Here is a 27,815-nt window from a genome sequence, read left to right as displayed (position 1 = left end):
CTTGTTCTAAGTGGCTTTTTGGGGTAAAACACAGAAACACAGGGTCCGGCTCTGGAGTTGCTTATTTAAAATAGGGGCTCAGGATATCTGTTCTTCCAAAGAAAGATATATTTACAGACTGAAACTAAAACGTTCTTAATCAGAGATGTGACATGAGTAACACAAAGATGAGGAAAGTGGATTAAACCAATATCAATGCCCAACTCCTTACGTAAGCATTTACAGTGCAAATACTTATCAAAGATGTTAATGTTTAGTACATCCTCCCAATATTTTTAATTTCTAGTAACTTATAAAATGTGAAAGAAGAATTACCTTTTTCATTATTGTAACGGGGAGCCCCCTGCCTTTGCCGGTTAGTGGCATTAACAATCTCATCTTTGCGACGTGCTTGCGTAACATGAATGGATTCCAAATGATGCTCCAGAGCAAGCGATATGTTACCATGAAGTGATGAACCACGTAGTCTTTCCATCTTGGCTACTAATGTGACAACCTAAAAAACAAGACAACAAGAAGAACATTTACTTAGTGTTTCAATGAATACAGTTATGTCATACCACTGTAGGAATGTAGTGGACCTCTGTACTTCACAGCTTTATTCTAGGTCACGGGGTCCAAAGAATATTCGAACAGCATCAAACTTTTAGTTACAGCCTCTGCCTTACTGTCAACTGGTACCACTTGATGCGTTCCTTATTTGATAATCAATTACTTGCCAATTCATATGTTGACTAGTGAAGAAATTCAAATTATGCTACTACGTCACAATCTGCTTTGAATAGACCTTCATCAGTCTCCAGGGGTTAAAATGAAATGATCTACCCCGAATCCACACTATCGCTTGACTATGGGCCATTAAATAATGAAACTAGCCCTACACTAAACAGGGCACACTTCGTGAATGTTTGGATTCAGAATTGATCAGATTGCAGAATCCACAATTTAATTACCCAGTCTAAATTAAGCTAAAATATCCACAAGAGAATTCAAGACAAGACATAGAAACATATCTGTAAGATTTTAAAGTGTATCTGCAAAGTGGTCACCACAGACAGACACATTTGTGTCGCTTGTGGCATCCCTTTTGACTGAGGTGGACTTGGCATAAGCATTAAGATTTGCCAAGACTGAAATGAACAGAAGCAGACTAGGTCTCACTCACAGAAATAATTCTCTCTGCTAGGTGAGAGAACAAGGTTGTCTATCATATAAACTTCCCTGAAAGTAAACTTCATCAACACTATTTACTAATATGCTCCTCTGGGATATTCATGCAACTACAAGAAAAAGTAACAGAACTTGTTACTTATTTATTCAACCTACTGTACTAATATTGCATGAATTACTGCACTGAACGGGGCAGATGTAATATGATGATAGATGAAGTGCATCAATCTGAAAAACCGCTATATAAGAAAATTGCTTTAGCCTAGAAACACATACATACTTGGCCTGAGAGAGAGAGAGAAACCCTGTAGCTAGACTGAACACGTTATTAGTAAGTCAACATTTCTCTATAGAGTTGCACACAGGAAAAAGCTTAAATCTAAAGTAAAGTAAACCCGTAAAATATTATACAACAGATTAAAATTGAAAACTTTAAAAATCTTTAAAAAAACAAAATGGGGACATGCCCAAGCCACAAATGGAGTGAGACGTGTTGTCGAGTCTCCGCTCCACCGCGGCCTGTTAAGAACCGCACCGTACTATCATTATGGGAGACCTCAATCTAACTTTCGAGCCAAATTGGGTAACCCATGAAATATCACCAGAGGAGGATCAAGTTTGAAGTATACCCCAATTGACTGTTCCATCCAGGTGTTTCCTAACAAAAGCAGCTCTACAGGTAGTAGACATTACCTTGACACGTGGACTCCCTCTGAGGCTCATCTATCCCCAACGTTTAAGAGTGGACTTACTAAAAGCCACATTGATTACATCTTATTAGACATCAAGCTATGAGCTCACCTGCAGGCATAGGAACTAGAACACGGCTCCTGGAATCCACCAGGGATCCCTAGACACCTCGGAAGTCCGCAGAGGGCCCTTTCTATCCAGACCAGAAGGCCCGACGTGAAGCTGCCGAAACATCCAAGGCCACCATCTTGGACCTCGCAGGTAAGACCGTGTGGAGGGGGACGCCTTCCCTCCACCCTTGCCTCTCCGCACAAAGATTCATCCAGCCTGGGCGCCGGCTCTGACCCCGTGGGCTCTCCTGGGGCTGTCACTGAGGCGGGAGCACGGCTCCACTGGAAAAAAAAGGGATCGGGTGGAGGCCTGACAGTGCCACGGCTCAGAGAGCGAGCACCCTTACCTGCCCAGTCTCTGATGCTGCAGAGTGAGTGCGGCGGATGGTGCCCTTCGAGGCGATCGGGGGGGGGGGGGGGGGGGGGGGGGTTGAGAGATCAGGACCGCCCACCACTCACTTGGAGCACGGCCCTGGTGACATCTCTGGACTCCCCTTTCTCCTGACTGGTGCCCCCCCTGCTCTGCCTGCTCCCGCCAGCCCGCCTTCCAGCAACGACAACCACAAGCAGTGCTTGCTGAGGTAAGAGGGATCAGCTGCGGGGTCCGCGAAGCATGGCTTCCCACCCCCCCACCTGGTGGGCCCCTCTTAGGGACCTAAAGTCCAACTTCCATCTTGCACTAGTGGACATAATGTGACCGGTGCGGATCTTTTACTGGCCCAGGGTGTGACACATGGACACACTGCTCCTTTCCCTGATGTTTCGGGCCCCTGGCTCATGGCAATCTTACAAATCGATATTGGGCCATAGCACCGAGGTCAGAAATACTATATGCCTGGGCCTCTGACTCTTCTTGCACCATCGCCCGCCTCACTGGGGCCTTCATCAGTGCCTGTGCCCATGGGCCCTCCGCCCCTCAGAGCGGTGGCCCACTCCTCTGGTTGGGGGGACTGACTGTGGGGATTGTCTGTGCACTCCCCCCCCCCTTCCCTGCCTACTGCAAACGCCCCCTCTGTGGGATATTCTTTGAAATCTGGGGCCTGCCTTTCCTGCAGCTGGACTACTGTGGCCGGTGCAGTCTCGGGGCCTTCAACGTTGCACACCTGGGGAGCGACATGAGGTTGAAATACCATTGAAGGTCAAAGTGCAACTAACGTGAGCTGCCGGCGGCGGAATCAATAGGCCCCCACAAACGAAAAACATTCCGCCCGGAGTGTATGGCTCTTGCACCGGTGAGACCCTCGGTGCGGGGCTGGGTTGTGGCCACCTGGACCCTGAGACCGGGTGTGATTCGAAGATTGGGGGTGAGACATTGGGAGTTGCTATGCCTTTGAGTCCCATGTGGGGCCCTCCCATCCTTTCTGACTGCCTGGACACTAACTCTCCCAACAGGCTGGGTTGGATAGCTGGTTGGGGGAGGGCGGGGGGGGAGACTACCTCATCAGCTTGAACGGCTCAACTGGGACCCCTCCCCCTAGCCACTCTGCATTCTACGCCTTGTCCTCAGCCACCTGAAACCCCCTACCAAGGACCGGAGGACACTCCCATACTTCTGCACTCACTCCTAATGGGTGGATCCGACCCCCACATTGTCTAGCAGGATTCCGCTGGACGCCCCTGGCTACCGAGCCCGCTTGCCTTGTGCCGGCTCCCACAAAGCACTGCTGTCCCTCCATCTCTCAACGATACTAGACTCGCTAGCAGCACCTCGCTTCTCTCTCTGGCCGGCTAGGCCCCCAATCACGTGGAGTCCCTTCTGACTGGTAATCGCATCGCCGTGCCAGCTCCAAGTCTGGTAAAGACCCCTTGCCTACCCCGGCTAAGGACAACCCTGTGGACTCCCTATGGCTGAAATCCAACCCTCCCCCGCCACCTGCCTCTGACCCTCCAGAAGCCACGGCTGCTGAAGAATCAACATCGGCCCGATTACTCAAGCCTGCGTGAGCTCCTTTTTACAGGAAATCAAGGCGGAAATTGGATCCCTCAAAAAACAGTTTTAAGCCGGCCTGCGGGAGATCCGTCAAGAGGTGACGGAGATCGGGGGTCAGATTGATGACCTGGAGCGCACGATGGATGCGCGAGTGGAGGACCATAAGAGCCTGTGGCGCAGGATGGCAAAGCTCGAGGACCAACGTATCAACCTTCAGCTGAAGCAGGAGGACTTGGAGAGCAAAAGCCAACATAACAACATCCGCATTAGGGGGGTCCCAAGCGGAGCATAGGGTCAAGACAATATGGCCTTTACGGCAGACCTTCTGCAGACAATCAGGGCAAATGATGATGCCTCCCCCACCTGTTGTGTGTAGATTTAGATTCCATATATAGGTTTCCCGATTTATGCCCTTATATAGGTACAATTCATATTACTCTTATTTAGGCATAGAAAATCCAGCCCTTATTTAGGCATTGTCCATGCTAACCAAACACAGGCATGGTCTCCTACATCCGTCCATCCACGTCACAGCGAGTTCTTGGAAAACCAGACTCTTAAGCCTTTAGGAATTTCCCTTGCTTGGATATTGATTTCTCCAAGAACTCAATTATTATGCATGAACATCTATTCCTTAGGCGTTCATTCAGGACGTTCCGATGCCCGACTTTTACGTCAATACAGGCATTCCTAAACACCTTCAAGGTATAAATATACCTGCACTTGCCCTGGCAAACCATGGTTCCGGTATGGTCCAGCTCGACTGCCTACTTGCGGTTCGCCACGGCAAGTTCGGAAGGAGATCGAGTTCCAGCCCGATGCACTGACCAGACGCTGTCATCCTCCTCGCAGAGAATCCAGCTCCAGTGTTTCTGACTCCCCTTGCAGAGTGTTAGATATCGCGTCCTGGAAAGAGATTCCAACCTCGCACATTCTAAGGTATGGAGCAGACTAGAACTTAGAGAAACATTTGGCAAAACTATAGCTAGCTATACTTTAGAAAACAGCACCTACTTCTTACCTCGTACTACACTTAGGTTAGGTACACTGGGGTAGAACTATTTAGAAGCATCAGATGAGTATTCACATTTTAGCCTGGGTTATTTATGTATGTATTTTATAAATATATGTCATAGCTACAAACCATGCTATTACAGTATTATTTTATCTTACTGCTAACCCTGTGCATATTGTACTTCGCAACCTGTCTTACGATTGTAGCAGTTCATATCTCTTGCATGAGAAATAAGACTGTTCAATGAACCCTATTTATTGAAATGCCAGTCTCTCTATTTCTGTGCAACTCTGTAGAAACAAAGCATGCACGATTGACTGAGTGAAACTGTTATCTATTGTTTCCACGGTTCTGAGATTGTTCCGACTCTAAGGGAAACAAAGTTGTCATGTTTATGCGGTTGTCAATAACTAATCCCTTCTTGTATATTCGAGAAGTTTCTAGTGCCCGCTGAGTTAGCTGGCACACAAAAGTAATTAGGTTCAATGTACTCGATAGAGACATACTGACCTCAGTCCTATGTCAAATCTATAGTATATATTATTCCAATGCACAGAGCCTATCAGGGATATAGGAACTACACTACATGGCGCCCAACGTATGGTAAGGCACTAATTTAACGCTAGATACTGGAGTAACTCAGTCGTGCTTTTCTCAGAGACTTCTACTCATAATACTCCATAAGACGTCTGGAGTGGGTAGGGATAATATCCGCCATAGCTGAGTAGGACAAAATCCTATGTATTAGCGGTTTGGTTTGTTCAACGTTGAAGGATAGTGTTCCAAAATATTGTGCACCCTATCTTTGTTCCCGTGAAACGTGCTCTGAAACTTTCATTAAACAATGACCGAAACCGACACAAACACAGATACTGGTGGAGCTGCGGCTGACCAAGTCACAGCAGTTTTAATCGTACAGGTTTTCAAGAAACCGACGAGGATGCTATAATCATCCATCCAAATTTAAGGAGAGCCATCACTCTAAAACTTATAAAACATGGCTGTGAGAAAGGGTGGCGACCTCAACATCCAGGCTTACCTTCGCAGTCAAACACCGGGGGCAACAACGGGGATAGCACAGACCTCCAGCCTCGAGATCGTTCACCCGCATAGTTTCTGTTCTGCACATGTTTTGACTACTCACTGTGTCCCATTTGTTTCTTTTACCCTTACCTCCCCAGTTTTCGGACCCTTATAAAAGTTTGACGTGCACGTATTCCTACCTTTCCTCACTCTTGCGACATGAAAGGGAAAAACAAAGAAGGACCCTGAGGGAAGTGATCGTGCTTCCAGCACAGCCTTCTACTGTAAGCCCTACAATCGACACAATTGCACCTGGATGTGGTGGTAGAATAGAAACAACAAAACAGGGATACTTATTGTCTCTCTTTCCTCCTAAGTGCATTCTGTGAATACCGAAAGTCTTAAAGTTAGGATTTTTCTCAGTTTAGGAGTAGTAAAGTTAGGAGTCCTAACTTTACTACTCCTAAACCGAGAAAAATCTTAACTTTAAGACTTTCGGTATTCACAGAAGGCATTTAAGAGTCCTAAAGTTAGGAGTCCTAACTTTACTACTCCTAAACCGAGAAAAATCTTAACTTTAAGACTTTTGGTATTCTCAGAAGGCATTTAGGAGTCCTAAAGTTAGGACTCCTAACTTCTGTGAATACCAAAATGAGTAAGTGCCTTCTGTGAATACCAAAATGGTAGTAAGTTTAGGATTTTGTCTTAAATTAGTTCTATGAATCGAGCCCTCAGTCTGACATCAAGGACTTCAGAGTGCAAGATTTATCTTAACACTCTTGTACTTTCTCTTTCGATCTAGAGAGTTTGGATCGGGTCGAGTCTTGCTTCTTTCTTTAAATTTTTGCTTGGACTTTGACATACCCGAAGACCTCGAGCGGGAAGTGGATCATCTGCAGGAATGGCCTTGTGACCAGGAACACAATTTGGAGGGGCGAGTGATACCAGAGTTTTGACCACAACCTTTTGCGTTCACCGATGTAAAGCTTAGATTCTCAGCCCCGTATTGCCAAGGGTGCATAAGATCGCACATGTCACACAACTTAAGAGTCAGGACTAGAGCCCAGGCAACAAAGGATTTGTGACCAACTCATGCTTTCTGCAATCTCTGTAAGGTCTTATGCCTGTAGTTTTCAGAGGGAATATGATACCTTGGCACACAGTTTACAAATTTTGAAGTCGTCATAAGAACGACAAAAGTTGGAGCCGAGCTCCAGATCCTCATCATAACATGCTGGAAGAAAGGAACGGACATCAGCACACAGAGATGGCACTTATGTGTGGCTCTGTTCCATCATATCCGTGTTGGTGCAAAGTCTACATGGAGCTGCATAGCTCCTCCTGCTAGCGCCTGAGAGCAATGCAACAGTTCCAGTCTGGGACATGGGTTATTGTAAAGGTGAGGAATCTGTGGTTCAACTTATCCTTCACAATTTAATATTCTTCATTTGAAACAAAAATAATAGAAATAAAAGAAGTTTAAAAATAAGAATGATTTACTCAAATCAATTTAATGAAACATCCTCTAAATGCCGATTATGATAGGACAGAAGGATTAGGATTAGTTACTTACCTGCAATCCTAGTTCTCTTCCAGGGGTATCCTCATCAAAGTCATAAGCACTAGAATATTCCCGCCCATGCGCGTGACCCCGGAAACACAATCATATATGTGACAAACATATATGTATCTCTCTCTCTCAATATATATATATTATCTACTGGCGGTCGCCAGTAGGTAGTTATAGTTAGGACCGAGTTCCCATAGGAAATCTGAAAATTCTATTTTGAATAACTTTGGCGCTGGTTGACGAATCCTCGCGAAATCTTCAAAACTAATGGGGCGCTCCGCAAAGCTCCTACCCTGAAAGTCTCGGGGTGATTCGTCAAGCGGGGGCTGAGAAAAAAGGGGGGTCCCAAAACGCGTTTTCCCCATGCATTTTCCCAAAGGACCTTTAGTCGAAGGTACAGCCCGAACGGCTGAACAGAATTACTTGAAATTTGGCAAAGAGGTAGTCCTCAGGTCAGGGATGTGCCTTTTGCATATATGGTGTCAATCTGTTCAGTAGTTCCTGAGAAAATTGCAGTTAAAAGAACATAAATATCTATAAGCGCGCACGGTGCCGTGCGCGAGCGTAATTCTGATTGGTGGTTAGATGTCAGTCAACATTCGAATCGGTCGAAATCAGGAAGTGTCGGACGCCATTTTGTGTGTGGCAGTGAAAAACAAAGGTGGAGAACGTGAAAAGGGGGCAGGGTAGAGAGTTCCTGACCCCCTAGCCTTTGTCAGGGGGTCCCTGAAGGACCCCGAAGGGTGAAAAAAACATTTTATTTTTTTTCAAGAAAGACATATTCACTGGATGATGTCATCAGTGATGTCATCAGTGATGTCATTTTAGATGTCATCAGTGATGTCATGAGTGATATCACTGACCATGTCATGAGTGATGTAATATGTGACGTCATCAGCAGTGGATTGCGGTCGCGCGAGTTATATTTAGCTGAACTAACTATGACAGGGGAATTTCAATGGTTTTTTACGAGTGAAATGTCCAGCTAACTATAACATGTGTGAAACCTATGGTTTTTTCAGTGAATATATATATATATATATATATATATATATATATATATATATATATATAAAATAAAAAAGCAAATGCAGCCTTTCATAACTAGAGCTGAATAATGCTGTAAGGACTCCCCTGTATATCATAAACAATACATTAAAAACAAGGGAAAAACAACAGCAACGCATGTTTTTAAACTGTTCTAATGCTTAGCACTTAGCACAATCTCTCAGATAGGACTGAAAGCATGGACAACTCACAGGCTGCATTGCAGAAAAACATAGCCTAGAAAGGCTGAAAAGCTAACTCATAGCAACATAGAAATAAACTGGGACCGTGCCTTTAAGGCAGCCATGACCCCTAGCTTCCCATCATGCCTCAGGGGTGGCAGATAGGTCAGTTGTTCTTTGCAGTGACTTAAAAGCCATGACACAAAGAGTTGACAATTCCTTAAAAACAAAGGTTCCTTTGCCCGGGGAGGCGGGAGGGTTGCTTATGACTTTAATGAGGATACCCCTGGAAGAGAACTAGGAGTACAGGTAACTAACTAATCCTTCTCTTCCAGGGGATCCTCATCAATAGTCATAAGCACTAGAATAGAATAGCGAGCCTCACCTCTTCCACCTGCGGGCAAAGGAAAAAATAATTAATAAATCAAGCTCAGATAACCAAACTTGAAAACCCAGATATCTTATTATCTGAATAGATTCCTCAAGGAGGCTTGGCCTACTTGAGTATCCGCTCTGGAATGGGATTCAAGACAATAATGTCTTGTGAAAGTGTGTACCGATCTCCAGGTTGCTGCCTTGCAAATCTCTGTCATGGGGACATCGCAACATAGATCAATTTGAAACATGGTTGGCATCCAGATACCCTTGCAGAAGCCACATATGCTTTAACTCAGGACCGATGCCTAACTCAGAATTATACCTTCTTAGCGTTTAATGATCACAAGATTGTCAACTCAGGTAAGGAGACGTGCGATATTGGTAATATCCTTTCAAATCTCAAGTTTGGCTTCCAGTTCTATGGGAATGTTTCAGGGGATTATATGATCCTTCTCCCCCGTTCATCCAAACATTCTGAAGTACTCTCACAGTTGACATCACCAACTGATGCTAGAGTGCTCCTTTCAGCCCGTTACACGGAGGATTATAGGACATGCTGAAATCCCGAGACTTTCGCAACAAGCCTCAAACGTCTTCTAAAATCATAGCTACAACACACCATCAAACAATAAAGCTCAGCTTGGAGATGATGGGCACGTTGGTGTCTGGAACATGGATTGATTCCAGTGGGGACAGTCGTCATTCATTTCCTGAATTTCTCTGAAGAGCTGGCTAATGGCAGGCTGGCATACCCTGATGAATGGCACAGCCCGAAATGCATTGGGCACAGTTACTAAATTGGATTTTAAAAAGTTGTTGCTTGTTTTGAATACCTTTTGGATTACAATTTGAATTTTTTAAACTTTATCGAATTGAGTGCAGATTGGAGACGCCTTTCACAGGAGGAGGAAAGCGCTTATCAATATTAGTTTTCTCAAATCTCTGACTCAGGAGAATATACCAACCTGCACCCATTACTGAATCATTTGAGTACACTTAACACTATTGAGTGTGTGAATCTTCCCACGTTTGGAGGAAGTTCATTAGGCTGGCATACCATAACATCAACACCTGCAAGCTTGCAATTTCAGCAGGTCACGCCGATCTCAATGGGGTCTTGGCAGAGGCACCCCTTTTGATTTGTAGGTTCCACCCCAAAACCTATATAATTTGTTATGAGAGGGTAATACCGTTCTCAAACTTTTTGAGTTTTAACAATAAAACGACTAGTACCTTCATAGGAAGGAACTTTCAGCAAAACTAGATATGGTGTTATGTTTGATTTCTCTCAAATGCATGCCTAATGTAAATGCACTCGATTTATCTGCCAGGTCTTACATCAGATGGGGAGTCTTTTACAGTTTCTAGAAGAATTGAAAACATCAGAAAGGTTTCTTACTCAGCCTTCCAGATAATCATAAGCTCTGTGTGGATAGGTATCTGAGGTCAGATGAGGCCATGAAAGAGACATTTTGAACACCTAACACCAAACAGATGATTTTCTCCACACTGAGTTGTTTGGCCCAGTATTCTCTCCCACTAACACCAGATGGATCAGCTGGCTCCAGGTGGAGAGAGGCATTGACAGTTTTCAGTTTTGTGGCTCACTCAACTTGAGGTGGCATGGAGTGCAAGACTTTCTCTCCCAGCTGTTGCCTAGAGGTTATTCTGCAGGCGGCAGATTGATCTCCAGATTCAAATTTTAGATGATTTAACTTTAAACTAATAGTGGGCTGGCATCACTGGTAGTCAGCAAGCTTTAAACTAGCATAATCGAAAGCCTCTGTTCCTGACATTGAATGTAAAATTCCCTAGCTCTACCAATGAAGACACATTTGAATTCTACTAAGGCCACAGAAGCAAGGAATACCCCACCAGTCTCCCTCTGCAAGAAGTATTCCGCCAGAAGAGGTGCATCTATCATTAAGAACAAGTATCAAACTGATTTAACTACATGTTCATATCCATGTTTAACATGATGGTTATATGGTCTTGATGTTTTCTTGCCTCGCTGATCCTATAGTTAAAATTCTTCAGTTTTCTTAGACAGGTTTAGATCAGAAACAAGACTGAGTGCGAAAGATTGTTCATAACCCACTATAACACAAAGAAAGATTGAGTGCTACTTCCTTGATGTCCATTATAATCCTTGCCTCCCTGTCCTTAACAGAACTGAAACTTTCCTGTACAATAGGTAGAAACTTTTATTATATCAAAAAACACTTACATCAGCTATGCAGCTCTTGCGTGCTATCAATATTTTAAATCTTGCAAACTTTTTATAAGTTCTGGAGAATTCAAATGTAAAGGGCTTTGGGACAGGAATCCTGTTGATTAAAATCGTACCACAGCGATCTTAGAGGATATTTTCAAACAAAGGATTTTTTGATCCATCAGGGAAACAATTTACATGTTAAAAAAAACATACTCTGGCCTGCTCTCTCAATTGATCCACAATCAAACGGTCCACTCGTGAAGGGTTGGCAGGAAGCCTGGATATAGGAGTGTTGTTTGAGCTAGATACTCTCCTTCCGGGGAAGTTTCTTGCAAGATCAGCCTCCGTCTAACAAAACATGGAAACATAAAAAACGTGTATAAACATTTATGCTCTTTCAAAGCATCTTCAAAAACAGTGTCCATGCTCTGGAATTCCACAATGAAAGTACAGTTTCTTTACTCAATATCTGTTCTTAAATTACGCTAACTAAGCTTACCTGCAACTTTGTTGGGTAACCTCTGGCCCAGGTCTACAAGGTTCGGATTCCTAACCCACAGATGCAGAGACTTAGTTCAGTGCACCATGATTGAATACAGAAGTCCAGGTTACTGTAGCCCCGCACATCGCACTGAGCATTCCTACTGATCTGGTGTCCATGATTTCTGGATTACTAACAGTCTCTTAAAGGGTTCAGGGATGCAGTGGTAATTCAAACCCAATTTCTTTTTTGGAACAGAATACTCCAGCATTACAATAAGAAAGGACACTATACATTTAAAAGTGTTTATTCAACCGGTTTCATCCTGCTGCTTAGTAAGTGAGTAATAACCACACCGAGTACAATGAAAACAGCTTTGACGCATGTTTTTAGCAGGGAGATAAAATTAACAGTTCTAACATATTCATAATGTTCCAGGCAGCCTACCATGCTAGAGTTACTTCTATCTGCTACACTATGAGAACATGGACTAGTTAGCTTGTCTTGTTTTTGGGAGCCCAGGGCACTGCATACCAGTGTTAACAGAGTATCTGCTGGGGTTATCAGTCTTCCACCAGGAGACAGTGTTCCTTGGAAGAAAAACACACAATCAATTGGGCTCAGCTCCTCTAATCACTGGACCGACCATGGGTATAATTGTGGATGCTCTGGCAGTTTGGCAGGAACTCTTGAGACAACTTGGTGATCAATTCAAGAAGTTCATGTAGGTTTTACCACTGACTTTTAGCCTACACTGCAAAATCTAGTGAGGACTTTCCAATAATTCAAGATGTAACCGGTCTACACCAGCAAGAAGAAACAATGTCACATCTGACATGTCTTCTGTAAAATCTTGAAACTTGGATATCATGTGACTTGTCGCAGACCTGCGTCATCTGATGTTATAGAAAAGTCATTGTTTAGATTAAAGTGACACTTTCACAGGTTCTCCGAAAGCTAATGATGGGCTTAATGTGGACCAAAAGCAGGCAAGCTAACTTAAATGGAATCCGGTTTTTGAGTTCACAACAAACTAAGAGGTAACAACTTTCTTCCATGTAGAATAGTGGGCCCTTTAATAAAACTAAAATGGCAAATTAAGAAACAATAAAAAATACAACTAGAGCCTTCGTGTTAACGTTTATACACTTTGCTGCAGATAAAAGGCTAAGTGCATTTTTTGATCTTTTTCAATTTTGCTCTATTCTTTACCAAATCAAAATCGTCATTCCCATTTCAAAAATGTTTTTTTCCCCAATTGGTTTCATTACTATATTTTTTTACTTTTCCTTATATTTTCATATATTTCCCACTTGACAACAAAAGATACCATGACAGCACTGTCTGTATATGAGTCAACCTTGGATAGAGCACTCTGATAGAATTAATCATGCTAGCATAAGGTTTCTAAGAGAGATTCTTATACAACATCTACTACTATAACTACATTTGTATAGCACCTGACATCTGATGAAATGCTATGCAAAAGATATTCAGATAGTTTAGAAGCACTGGTTTAAAATGGGAAACAGCCTTTACAACGGAAGCGTTACAATGCATGTCTTTACAACGCGAAAGGCTTGTTGCAGGGGGTAGAAGGTGATGGAGTTAACTCCAACACCTTCCCTACTGTTGCACACACTGGAGTTGGAATAGTAAATTATACACTTCCAACTTTCAGCGCACCCCTGACAGCAAGTTGGGGTAAAGGTATGCGTTGTAAAGGTATGCGTTGTAACGGCATGCGTTGTAATGGCATGTGTTGTAAGGTTATACAACCGTTTAAAATAATACCTTTATTGTTTCAGAGTTTCCTGCACCCAGACATGGGTTCCAAACTTGCTGCACTAAGGGTCTTAATATGTAGCACGATGAGGGCCAATAAGGTTGTAGTGCTCAGGACTGCCTTTGATACTGTGCAAAAGGGTCATGACCGAGTACTTCAGACTGGAGTGCTGCTTCAGTGAGCTGTCAATACTGCTTCTCATATGGTTGGTTACCTTTTGTTATAGCTCGGGAAAGCTATGGAAACATGGAACAGAAAGCAACAAAGAGGCATTCCCAGCAGATAAAAAGCACTTGTTTGAGCTTTTAAATCCATTACTTTTCTGTGACTTTGGTTGTTGTAACCATTAAGAAGGTAATTTTCTCTCAACGTTGGTAAACAGTGGAGAAAAAGTAGACAAACATTTACAATGCAATAGGTCTCGCATTCATGCGAGTTTGAGCTATTGGCATTGTAAATGACAATGCCTTTTATTTATGTTTTAAAGACCAAAACATAAATAAAAGGCATTGTCATTTACAATGCCAATAGCTCAAAGTCGCGTGAATGCGAGACCTATTGCACTGCAAATGCTTATTCTTAGAGCGCTGTGCTTTGCACAAGCGCTACTGCCTACTTGTTAACAGTAGTCCACATATAAGGTCCCAAAGGCAAGACCTATTGGCTATGCCAATGCTTGTACTGCATTTGCTTGCAATAAGAAATCAAAACATATGTAGCCATCGCACAAGCTTATCATGGCATACTGTTTGAATGCTGAACTTCAATAACATCGTTCAGCCAGACTCTTCAAAGACAGAAGTAATGATTAATTATTATTGTATGGGGGGGCTCGACCGAGCTTATTGGCTATGTGTTGTTTTGAAACTATCCTTGTGAAAGAATACTACAGGAGCCACTCAAAAGCAAGTGAAACTATATCCACTTACATGATGTGGAAGACTAACGGCCTATTCAGTGGAGCCTTCTCATTTTAAGTTCAGCAGAGATAGTAAACAGTTCTCTTTCCAGTTGTATGTAAAACCCTCTGTTGCCCGTGTAGCTGGGTCTGTGCTATATAAATACTACAAATAAATAAATATTAAAAGAAATTGCTTTGTCTCTTTCAGATTGATGTCAAACAATTTGCAAACCTCTATATAACGGAACCAATGCTAATGACCACAACGAAAAAGATTTAGATTTTGTTTTATCTCAAATAGGCTAATTACATTAAAACCACACACAAACACACACACAAAAAAAGAAGCACATGTACAGAATGAAGGACAAATCCATGCGTCTTTCTTATGAAGAACAAAGTATTGGTTTTTTGGTAGCACATGCATCTAAAAGATTTGTGGCCAACTGCAAATGGTTGTTAATGTATGACCTCATCTAGGACTGCTTTTGAGTTCTGCAAATAAAATACTTCACAGTTGCCAGCACTGGTGAAAAAAAAAACACATTCTCTTGCATTCAACACCTTCAGGATTGATGACTCTTTGCTACTGACGTCCATCCGCAGCCGTGGCAACAGCACTGTATTTCTGTCCAGTATTTATTATGTTTGTATGTTTCCACATACCAAGCAATGACTGCTCTTTGTTTGGAAAAACCTAAAACGACCTGAAAGTTGGCTGCGTGCGCACACTCGCACTTGTACACTGCTCCACTCTTGGTTAACAGGCACACATTCTGAGGCCCCAGAATGAAAATTCAACCCTCCGTCGTTTTTGAATAAGCTGAAAATGTTTAAGGGCTTTCACGCCGGTTCTTATCCAGGAATGTCATTAGAAAGAGACCTTTCAAGAGAGGAGTCTGCTGAACTCGGCGATGACAGCAGCCGATAGCATTTCAAATCACACAAACCAGACCACTTGCTTACAGAGCACGTTTACCTCTCTAAGCCAGACAGAAAAACAATCCTCTGTCGAGCTGGCGCTGGGGTGCCTCGAGCTGCTGCAGCGGACCTGGATGTCTTTAATCCACCTTGTGTCCAGCAAGGGCGCAGCACACGTCACGAAGAGCTGACGCTGCTTTTCTAGCACTTGTCCTACCTGTCCCTTCACCTCATCGTCCATAATAACCACCTGGGTGGCAGGAAGACTGATAAAGGGCACCCGGAGCGGCTCAGCCATCTCTGTTTTCAGTCTCCAGACTTTGCTATACTGCTCGCATTGTTTTACAGTGGCTGGAATGACAAGGGAAAGTGAAAGCGTGCCATGCGCGCGTTGTAGGCACGCCGTGAGCGTGCACATCGGCTGTCCGGGCTCATGCTCAAAGACACGGTCCTACGGCAGCACGGCCAGCGCGACAGCGGCCACCTGGGCCGAGAGGTACACCGAGCACCCTGTGAGGTCTGGGGACACACTGCAGGGCATCGCGGTGAAGCATGGCGGAACGACGGTAAGGGATGCGGGGAGAGAGTAGCTGTATGGAGAGGGCATCAGGGGCTGAAATGTTCTGAAGCGATACCTTAGTCCTGGCGGGGGAAGGAAACGAGGTGTGTAGTCATGGAGGAATATGATGGGAGTTGGCAGATGGCGCATAGATGGCTGACACTGGAGGGGGTGCAAGGACAGGTGGGGATTGTAGATTTAATTACACGCTGGCCACATGTGTTCACGTAAGTGCGGCGCGCACAGACAGGCGATGTGCACGCGTATGGTGCCAGCAGGAGTTGTAATAACGCTGCGATCCATACGCGTGCACAGCTCATGTCTTGCAGTACACGCGTTCACAGGCCATGTCCCGCTTCTGACTTCAAGTCGGCAACAATAGATCTCGCCGATAGCGAGCAGCGCTTTGCGCTGCGTCGCTAGGCGAGACCTAAAAAGTACAGCCATTATTTACATTCAAAAACTTTATCGTCCAGAATTAAGTGTACACTAAGATAGTAGCTCAAGCAATTCTGTGTGCTGGTGCAAGATTGGAAAGGTGAAAGGGAGTGAAAAAATAGGAAAATGCTACTTTCTCCACAAGCATCTGTTTGTAGCGTGTAGTGCTGTAGGTTCAACATGCTTAGCATACTCCTGTCATCTAGTGTTGGGCTCGAACATTTACAAGTTGTTTATGAAGTGTAAACGTAGGTATGGTGCGACAGGTGGAATGCGCAGTGACCTACACTAATCAAAAGATTTGCGATAAACACAGGCTTCCAGGGAAGAGGGCAGGTGAATGTCCATCTACAACTCTACACGCTATGCAGGGTTATGGAATTGTTTAAAAAATCTACTAGTCCAAGGGACAAAAATTTACAGACTTCTACTTGTCCTTCAAAGAAAGCTATTTGCCTTACCTATTCCCGATATCAGTTAGATTGAAAGGCTAGAGTGTAAATGTGATTTTATACTGCACATTTCAGACATCCAAGAGATTCATATATTGAAGCTTCCATTTGGAAAAATAGTGTCAATAAAGAGAGTACATTTGGGAATCTGCCATTAGACGTTTACATGATGTACTTTTTACTGTACTCCCTGAGAAGGTACTCGCGCTTTGCATTGCGCTATGCGCCTCAATACCGCGCTATCATTTTTAAAGCTACCCTTATAACTATTTGTGTTTTTCTTAGTTGTATTTTGCCCTGATTTTAATAGGATTTATTGTAACCCCCTCACCTGCACTCTAATCGGTTCCTTCACCGCTGTTTTGGCGGGTCCGGTCTCTGGGGTGGGATTGGCTTTGGGCGCCATCTTGGAGTGGTGGTCACTTTGGGCGCCATCTTGGAGTGGTGGTCACTTTGGGCGCCATCTTGGAGTGGTGGTCACTCTGGGTGGGTGTTGCTGACGAGCGGTCTAGCGCTCCGGCTGAGTGGAGGGACGCCTATTTAAGGCGACCTGCCCTGTGGACTGCCCTGAGAAGGTACTCGCGCCTTGCATCGCGCTATGCGCCTCAATACCGCGCTATCATTTTTAAAGCTACCCTTATAACTATTTGTGTTTTTCTTAGTTGTATTTTGCCCTGATTTTAATAGGATTTATTGTAACCCCCTCACCTGCACTCTAATCAGTTCCTTCACCGCTGTTTTGGCGGGTCCGGTCTCTGGGGTGGGATTGGCTTTGGGCGCCATCTTGGAGTGGTGGTCACTTTGGGCGCCATCTTGGAGTGGTGGTCACTTTGGGCGCCATCTTGGAGTGGTGGTCACTCTGGGTGGGTGTTGCTGACGAGCGGTCTAGCGCTCCGGCTGAGTGGAGGGACGCCTATTTAAAGCTCCCTCCAACGCGCAGCGGTTACGTGCAGTGGGCGTGCCTTCGCTGTGCCTGAGTCGTGCCAGAGTCCTGCCCGTCTGCGCCCGTCCGCGCTAAGGAAGCGTGGCTCGCGGCAGAACTCTGGACCTGGCCATCATGACTATACTTTTGAGAACTTATAGTAGGGCCGATCTACTGGCCCTTCGGGACCGATGTACACGCTGCGAGTTTTCGCCTGTAGTCCCGCTGTGCGGCCCATATCATTGTAGGTGTGGTGCTTGGTCATTGGAACCCCCCTCTCTTATACGCTCCTTGGGGCCTGTTATAAAGAGGGTAGGACAACGGGACCGGAGTATCTGGAGCTTAAACGTCAGATCTGTGGTAAAGCACCATCAGGAGGTTTACGACCTTCTTATTGATGGGTCGCCGGATGTGCTTTTTTCTGACGGAAACGTGGCTCCAGGACTCTGACTCCTCGATAATTAACCTAGCCTTTCCCCCAGAGTATGCCATTTTCACTTTAAATCGGACAACTAGAGGTGGAGGTATTGCGATGGCCACCAAACGGTGTTATCTGAGTGGAAAGCCACTGAACTTTTGGGGTGTGAGGGTGCCCTATTTAAAATAGCGTTTAGTCACCAGTTTACCTTCTCTGGGCTATTAATTTACCGGCCTCCGGGCTGTGACTCTGTTTTTAGGGCTGCTCTTCCTGAGTATATTAGCATAGAGGCACTAGGATGCGCAAATTTTAATGTTGTGGGAGATCTTAATCTCCATTTGGACTGCCCTTCTTTACCCTCTATTAGGAGCTTTCTGGAGGATCTTGAGGCTTTACAGCTCTCGCAGATGATTACTTTCCCCACACATACAGGTGGTCATATTCTTGACCCGTTCTTCACAAATCTAGAAGGACTCACAGTTCTTGGTTCCTCCCAGTTGGTCTGGACAGACCACATGCTGGTGAAAACGGCATGCTCTTTGTCTGACTCTCCTTTTCTATCTCAGGATAGACTTGTTCTTAAACGACACTGGAACAAATTAAGACTGGAGGATTTTTACCATCAGCTCGAGAAGGTTCCTTTAGGTCCGCTCACCGAGGTCGATTGTGGATACGACTCCTTCTGTGAGTGGATATCTGGTGCCCTCGATTCTCTGATTCCTATGTGTTGGTCCAAGTGTCACCGGAAGGAGCCGAGCCCTTGGTATGACACTTCCTTGGCATCTCTTAAGAGGGTCTGTAGACAGGCCGAAAGATTATGGAGGAAGTCGTACGACCCAGATCTGAAAATATGTTATCTGGCCAAGGTCAAGATTTATCACAGGGCAGTGTGTCAAACTCGCGCTTCCTTTTATGCTCAACAGTTTCAGAACTCTGCCAATCCATTGAAACTTATTTTTAAAGTATTAAAGGACTTGATGGCGAAGAGAGCAACTGCAGTGGAAATATGCTCGGACTCACATTGTGAGGGTTTGGCCTCTTTCTTCCATGAAAAAGTGCAAGCCATCTATCGCACTTTCCCAACGGGTTCCCTGATGCTAGAGCAGGTTGGTCGCACCTTAGGTGAGGGGGAATGTCTTTCCATCTTACCCCTCTTATCTCTGGAGGTGTTTGACTTTCTCAGCGCCAAAATCAAGTCTGGATCTCCGGCAGACCCGCTGAAACCGGCCCAGCTCAAGACCCTGGCACCGGTTTGCCGTACCCCGGTGCTGTTCTTGATCAACCTGTCTCTCTCTTCTGGAGTGGTTCCCGTTAGATGGAAGCAGGCAGTAGTCACGCCAATTCTGAAGAAGGCGACCCTTAACCCCCTTAAACCTGAAAGCTACTGCCCTATCTCCCTTCTCCCTTGGGCCACGAAAATAGCGGAGGCCCATGTGAATGCCACTCTTACAGACCATCTTGGTAGGCTTAACATTCTCGACCCTACCCAGAACGGGTTCCGTGCGGGTCACAGCACGGAGACGGCCCTTCTCTCGATGGTCGAGCATCTGCGTTCCGTGCTGGATTCCGGTCGGACGGCGGCACTACTGTTATTAGATCTTAGTGCCGCCTTCGACACGGTCTCGCACGGGATTCTGATTCGGCGTCTTGAGGAGGTGGGCGTTTCTGGCTCCGCCTTGCACTGGTTTCGTTCCTTCCTGACGGATAGGTCATTCCAGGTGGCAATCCCGCCCGGTAAGTCGTCATCCTACCCGCTAGACCAGGGAGTCCCACAGGGGTCTTCACTGAGTCCCACCCTTTTCAATCTGTATGCGAGACCATTGGCTGCGGTCGTCAAGCGGTGGGGCCTGACCATGGTCTCTTACGCAGATGACACGCAGCTGGCGGTCACACTGAGTGGGGACTCAGACCTGGAGGCTCCCAGGTTCTGTGATGGTCTGCGGGAAGTGGCTAACTGGATGAATTCCAACTGTCTCCAGTTAAACACCAAGAAGACGGAGATTATGGTGGTTGGTAAACAGGTGGCTTTGTGGGATGACAAATGGTGGCCTTCGGAGTTGGGTGTGACTCCCCTCCCAGCGGCAGAGATAAAAAACTTGGGGGTGTGGCTTGATCCTTCTCTGAGTTTCATCTGTCATACCAAGAAGGTGGCGGGTTCTTGCTATGGCATCATCAGAGGACTTCGACCCATCCTCAAATTCTTTGATGCACCCACAAGACAGCTGGTGGTCCAAGCATCAGTGCTGTCCAGGCTGGACTATGCCAGCTCCCTACTGGCGGGGATAAACCAGTCAGAATTTCTGCGGCTCCAGCGGGTTCAAAACGCTGCGGCCCGACTGGTGACAGGTCTGCCTAGGCGATGCTCGGTGTCCAATACTCTGCGCTCTCTCCACTGGCTCCCTGTGCAGCAGAGGATTAGATTTAAGGTTCTCTGCTTTGCATTTAAAATCCTTAAGGGTACTCCCCCACAAATCTTGGAGAAATTGCTGATCCCCAATTTCCCCTCTCGCACTCTTAGATCGCTAGGCCAGAACTTAGCAGTGGTCCCGCGTTTTAAGTTGAGCAGAATTGGTGGCCGCTCCTTTCGAGTCCTGGCAGCGAGCTGGTGGAATTCTCTTCCTCCACAAATCCGGGCCATCGATGAGCTCCTTCAGTTTAGGGCTATCAAGACCTTTTTATTTGTTTAGCTCATCTGTTGTGTCTCGTCTCCTTTTGTCCGCTTTTAGTGCTGTGTTGTGTTCACCTTCTCAAAGCGCCAGGACGCCCCTTTGCTGGGGCAGCTGTGCGCGGTACAAATAAAAATAACATACACATAACATAACTAGTAAATCAAAAAGCATGTTAATATGGCATACATGTTTGTTCTTAAACATTTCCCATCTTCTCAGCTGGAAACTGGAGAGTGATCTAGAAGGTATTGGGGGTATATTGATGGCATGGATGCAGACATAAGGGATACTGACTGTACACAGTAGTATGCAAATTGTTTTTACTTAGTGCTGCGTAGGTGTCCATTGGGCCCTCACTATTTCCCCCCCAAAAAAACCCAAAAACATCTCATGAGTCCAAAGGCAGAAATACTTGGAGGAAGACAGATCAAGTAATAGGGTTTAAAAAAAAAGTGGCATAAATGGGGGTGGGGAAGATGAAGGGAAAAATGGGATGAGTGGGTATTTTAGAGCATTTAAAACAAAGGGGGATGGAGGAGTAGCTAGGATGAAAAAGAGAACTTATAATACCTTGACAGTCAATTTTGACCTGAAGTTAATATGAGATAGTTTCACCATTAGCCAACCTCAAAAAATTGATACAGTGGAAGAGGGGTTACTGCAGGAGAAGTAATGGCCTTTGAGTTCATAGCTGGAGATGAAAGAGGCATTATTCAAGGAACCATTGATGGCTTTGGGGGACAGTGGATACATGCAGATCTACGGTGAGGCTGACGTCTACATAAGGAGGAGGTATGGTTGTGGGTTAGACACTAAAAAAAGAGCATGAGTTAGACGGAACCAAGATGATGATGGAGAGCAGTAGGACAAGAAATTGATGGGATGGTGGGAGTCCTGCGATGGGACAACAGTGAGGGTTCGGGGATGAGGGAAGGGAGTTAAATGACTAGAGACGGTTGAGGACTTTGATAAAGAGCAAGATAGGCAGGAGGACTTAGGCAGGGAAAGAGGTATGGCATAAGGTTTACACTGGGCACAGGACAGGGCTCAAGGAAAGAGCAAGAGAAGCCAGGGGTCGGAGATGGGGAACAGAGGTGTAGCAGACGAGTTAGAGAAAAAGAATGGAGGTCGATTAGACAATAAGTTAGAAAAAATGGCAGAATGCTGAGACAGCAAGCAAGAGAAGGGAAGAGCGTTAGACCTGATTTGAGGTGGTTGGTGTGCACTATTGGCTATTCTTGGGTTACTCATTTGCTCAGCATGCGTGTTAGAAGAAAATCTGCATTCCTAACTTCTGGGGGATAAAGGCCTTAGCTCCGTGATGCGTTTTAAAGTTCAGCTCTTTTGTAGGTCTTACTGTTTTAGAGACACTGGGAAGAGAAGTCAAATCTACCACAAAGGACAAACTCATAAGCCTGGGGAGACATTTGCAGCTGAACGCAATACATCTTCTTGAAGTGAAGAAACATGGAGCATCAATAATCTATCCACTCCAAGCAGCAGGAGAAGGATTTATTTGTGCCCATTTACACTATCTTCTTAACCCTGTCCACTTATGTCTACTGCTAAGAAGCCGTTTGTATACGCTGCATAGACACACTATCTAGCCATGCATTTAACTAGTTACCTTTGCCAGAAGATTCAAGGTAACCATCCTGCATGGTTGCCTTGTATTGGCGCAAAATGCATCAGTTCTTGAGGAAATAGGATTTAATTATTACCTACCAAACGAGGACACTGAACCTCTAGCCTCAGCTCGTCTCCCCTATCAGATAATAATACTGTGTAATTCTAGGCAAGTGCCTTATTTTTCTGGTCCTCAGTTTCCATATGGTCAAAATTGGTAGCACTTATATAGGGGTTAATCTATTAGTAAACGGTATCTACAACAACTGTATATTGATAAACCGCATAGAAGCACTGGGTTTAACCAAAACTTTAAAGAACAAGATACCTTCGGTAATGCCTCATCTGGTAGAGAATATCTCACCATAGATTCCTTACGTTAGAATATTCCTCAAGCATCACATTGGATTAGAACCTTTTGGTGAGCAGCCCCCCGGCGCGCCAGTATTGAGCATCATTTGGCTCCGCGTGGCGTTGGAAGTGACATGATTAGTGCCTATATAGGCATCACTTCACCACACTGACGTCAGTTTCTTTCGGGACCTTCCACTCCAGAAGCGTAGAGCCATGAGGAACACTGACGTGCGAAGCTAAGGCCCTTGGTGGGTTTATTCCTTTACACTATCGTTCGGTCATTGAGCAGAGAGGGTAAGAGGGTCGGTAGGGAATCTGCGGCTAGAGCCTATACCAGATACACCATTATCCAAGTTAAATACCTTGTCCACCTGACAGACTTCTAGCCACAGATTCCTTACTTTAGAAAAGATACCCAAGCAATACTTCTCCAGAGGTAGGGCTGTGATACGGATTAGACTAAAGTCCTGTAGGACCGAACGGGTAAAATGATCGTCACACTGGAACAGACTGTCTAGACAGTAGTGTTTTGTAAATGTGTGAAAGGATGCCAATGCTGCTGCATGATAAATAACAAGAACAGGAACTCTGCAGGCTAAAGGAGTGGTTACAGCTTTGGATCTGGTAGAGTAAGCGCGCAAACCATGAGGGGGTTGCTTTTTGACTAATGCATGTAAGATCTTGATGCAGATAACTATCCATTGCGGGATGGTTCGCTTCTGCACCGCCTTCCCTTTCTTGGCTCTAAAGAACAAGTCACTTACTTTCTGTAACGCCTTATCTGGCAGGGACTATATCTAGCTGCAGATTCCTTACCTTTGAATTTCCCAAGGTGTCAGACTGAATCCGGAAGATTTTTCATGAGCGCCGATAGGTGGTGTTGATGGGCTCCGCATGCAGCATCCACGACGGAAGTGACGTCTGTGTCACCTGTTTAGGGGCCACCTCAGTGCACTGATTTCAGTTACTTTTTAACACTTTCCACGCCAGAAGAGTGGAGCCATGAAGAACACTGACTCTGGTGTGGATAAACTAGAGCCATGAAAGAGACCGGTCTTGACCCTAGAAATCTGTCTGCAGAGCAGGGAGGATGGGTGGGTCAGTAAGGAATCAGCGGATAGATATATTCTCTATCAGATAAGGCATTACCGAAGGCAAGTAACTTGTTCAACTGATAGAAACATCTAGCCGCAGATTCCTAACTTTTTAATAGATACCCAAGAAATACCATCGCCGGTGGTGGTCTGCGGACCAATTTTACTCCAGCAAGTCCTGCAGGACCAAACTGGTGAAGTGCCCATCCCTATGGCCCTGACTATCCAGGAGGTAGTGTTTGGTAAAGGTGTGCAGAGAAGCCCACGTTGCTGCCTGGCAGATGTCCAGGACCATAACTCCACGTGCTAACGCAGTGGTCGCAGCTTTAGCGCAGTTGGAAAGATTTTGCAAGCCTTCAGGAAGTTGCTTCTTGGCCAGTGTGTAGCAGATTTTGATGCAGAACACTACCCAGCAAGAGATGGATCACTTCTGCACCGCTCAAACCTTCTTTGCACCACCATACTCCACAAAGAGTTTGTCGTCCACACGGTACTCACATGTGCGTCAAGGTAGAACCACAACACTCCTTTTGGGTCTAAACGGTGGAGTCGCTCCTCTTCTTTAGAGGCATGAGAAGGAGTGAAAAAGGTAGGCAAAGTGATAGATTGGCCTACATGAAATGCGGTGACCACTTTTGGCAGAAAGGAGGCCCTTGTGCAAAGCACCAGTTAGTCAAGATAGACAGAGAGGCAAGGCAGCTTAGATGATAAGGCTCGTACCACAATCACTCTGCAGGCAGATGTAATTGCCACAGGGAAGGCTGGTTTTAGTGTGGGAAGTCTGAGGGGATTGTTGGGGAGAGCCTGAAAAGGAGCACAGATCCAAAAATTGAGAACCAAATTAAAGTACAGCTGAGGCATAATGAATGGCGAAGAGACCTTTAAAACCTATGTACAATAGGGGATTTAAACAAAGAGGATTGGGCAGGCAGGCGCAAGAAGACAGACAGAGCAGAGAGATATCTCTGAAAGGTACCCAGAGCAGAGCCCTAATGGGCAAGCAAAAGAATAAAGAGCAATACTTCAGAAAGGGGAGCAGAAAAGGGATCACCAAGGCGTATGCCGTCTTGGTGAAGGGCCGCCTAAATGACAGTACAGATTTCAGGAGGAAGGGTGAAAGCTGTCAACGTCCGCTGCTCAATCTCCATGCAAGAAGGCAGAGAGGGGGCAGGTTCAAGTGAAGGACCCTCCTCTGCTGCTGTGACAGAATATACTCCCAAAGGGGCAGCCGGATCGGAGGATCAATTGCCATGCTCAGTAGCTCAGGATACCAAACTCTCTGTGCCCAGTCTGGAGCCATAAGGGTGACTTGGGCCTGGTCGTTCCTGATCTTCTTAAGAACTCTGAGCAGGAGTGGTATGGTGTTAAGGAATACAGGAGGCCTGAGCTCCGCTTTAGATGAAAAGCATCTGAGCGAGAGCCACCTAGGAAACTCCAGCATGCAAAACTGCTGACATTGCGCTTTCTCGATGGAGGCAAACAGATCCAACCAAGGTTCTCCCTACTGCTGAAAGAATCCTTGCACCACCTCTGGGTGGAGACACAATTTGCGATCAGTTAGGTGTTCAGGGAACAGGTCAGGTGTTGAGCCATCAGGGATATGCCCTGCTGTGCCAGCCATGTCCATAGGCGCAGAGACTCTTGACAATGGGACCACGACCCCCCCCCTCACCCTGTTTGTTGCAGTACCAAATGACGGTGAACACCTGCACTAGCTTTCCCTTAATGGAGGGTAGAAAGGCTTTCAATGCCTGTTGGTTTGCATGGAGCTCCAGCATGTTGATGTGGAGTCCAGATTCCGCCAGAGACAAGAGTCCTCCGATTTCCATCTCTCCTAGATGGCCGCCCCATCCCAGGAGTGGGACATCTGTCACTATTTTCAGTTCTGGTTGGGGGAGGGGTCTGCCGCTGACCCCAATCGTGGTTCGTAAGCCACCACTGCAGGTCCTTTGCAATTCCCTCTGAGATCTGGACCTTGTCGGAGTGGTTCTCCATATGCTGTGCCCATTGAAACTTAAAGTCCCCACTGCAAAGCCGTATATGCCATTGGGCATGTGTCACAAGCAGGAATGCTGGAGGCCATGAGTCCCCACAGGCTCAGGGTATGCCTCACCGAAATTTAGAGTCTAAAACATTGGTATCGTAGCCTGAATATTCTGGACTCGCCACTCGGGATGATAAAACCGAAACAGCACAGTGTTTGCGAACAGCTCCGATAAAAGGGAGCGCCTGAGAGGGAGTCAGGTGTGACTTTGCCATGTTGATAGCGAACCCCAGCGAGTGCGGGAGGTTCGCCGTAGTATGGAGGTGGGAGATAAAAACCTTGGGTGAGCCCGCCTTCAACAGCCAGTTGTCGAGATAGGGGAAGACTGGCACCCCTGCTCTCTGCAGATAAGCTGCATCCACCGCCATCACCCTGGGTAACACTCGAGGGGAGCTGGTAAAGCCAAAGAAAAGCAAGGTGAATTGAAAGTGCCTGTGGCCAACCGTAAACCTCAGATATAGCCAGTAGGCAGGCAGAACGGGAATGTGGAAATAGGCATCCTGCATGTCCAGTGTCAAGTGTCCTATGCCTAGGGCAGACAAAACCTGAGCTAGTGTGAGCATTTTGAATTTCTCCTTCTTGAGGAAGACATTTTGGGTCTGTAGATCTAGGATAGGCCGAAGGACCTTTCCCTTTTTAGTGACCAGGAAATATTGTGAATAGCAACTATAGCCTACTACTGGCACCAGAACCCTCTCCATGGCTCCCTTGGTAAAGAGAGACATGACTTCCTCACATTGCATGGGTAAATGATCCTCCATCAGCAGGTCAAGAGATGGTGGCATGGAGGGAGGAATATTCTTGCAGGTGAGGAAGTAGCCCCTTCGGACAATCTGCAAGACCGACCCGTCTGATGTTCTGGACTGCCAGCGGGGCAGGTGATGGTGAATCATGCCACCAACTGGATGCACATGGCTGTAAAGGGCAGATTAGGGGGACTTGGAATCTGCTGAGAGGCCCAAGGACTTGGATGTGGCCTGCAAGTCCTTAAAGAGCTGCAGCGCCAAATCTGCTTCGTCTCTGAAGACAGGTGCCATCGAAGAGCATGTCCAGAAGGTAAGCTTGGACATCCCCCGAAAAAAGCCAGCCGTCCTTAACCAGGTGTGGTGTCAAGTCCACTGTCTATGAAACCGATCTGCTCAGGGAGTCGGTCATGTCAATCCACAGCGAAATGTGAACTCTGCTGCATCTGTCGGCAACAGAATGGGTGAGGATGGCCCATGCCTCCTCCAGGACCTGTGGCAGTACCTGCACAACTGTATCCTATAGAGTGTGGAAGTACCAGCCCAAAACGCATACTGTGTTCACAGACTGCAATGCTAGGCTGGCAGAAGAAAAAAAATGTATTCCCCAAAGAGTCCAGCCTTCTGGATTTTCTCCGGGGTAGGGTAGGGAATGCGCTCTGGGAAGTTAAAGGTTGGACTATCAAGCTCTCTGGGGTAGGATGTTGGATGAGGAAGTTTAGGTCCCCTGGCATGGTGCAATGGAGGCGGGTGATCATACTATTCACAGGAGCACATGTTGGGTTCGGACCAGGTCCCCAACAGGCCGTCAGTGAGAGCATCATTTACAGGAGTAAGGGTTCGGATGAGGAGACTCCCGGTTGCAGCACCTCCATCAAGATGTTGGTCTTGACTATCACTGTCAAAGCCTTTAGGTTAACGGACAGGCAATCAGAGCATGACTGTGTCATGGTGGAGACACCACAGACTGATGAGGTGCGGGTCCATGACTGACATTGGCTGGTGACAGGCTCCGCAGGGCTTACCACATGGCTTCCTGGATGACATGCTACCACACCAGGAAGTGAACCTTAAAAA

The 27,815-nt window shown here is 45.9% G+C and overlaps 1 protein-coding gene across 2 annotated transcripts in view; it reads right to left on the bottom strand.

Moving 5' to 3' along the window:
• LOC146796297 (meiosis-specific coiled-coil domain-containing protein MEIOC-like) overlaps positions 1 to 27,815 on the bottom strand; it is a 235,756-nt gene that overhangs the window by 81,407 nt on the left and 126,534 nt on the right. For both annotated transcript variants that reach the window (XM_085628809.1, XM_085628810.1), the window contains exons 5-6: positions 11,544 to 11,678; positions 316 to 496 (exon numbers count right to left, since the gene is read on the bottom strand). In XM_085628809.1, coding sequence (XP_085484935.1) covers positions 316 to 496; positions 11,544 to 11,678 — 316 coding nt within the window. The remainder of the gene's footprint in view (positions 1 to 315; positions 497 to 11,543; positions 11,679 to 27,815) is intronic.

This window comes from Triturus cristatus, chromosome 10, assembly GCF_964204655.1.
Source record: "Triturus cristatus chromosome 10, aTriCri1.1, whole genome shotgun sequence".
Classification (NCBI taxonomy): domain Eukaryota; kingdom Metazoa; phylum Chordata; class Amphibia; order Caudata; family Salamandridae; genus Triturus; species Triturus cristatus.
This window is presented reverse-complemented; position numbering and strand designations above follow the sequence as displayed.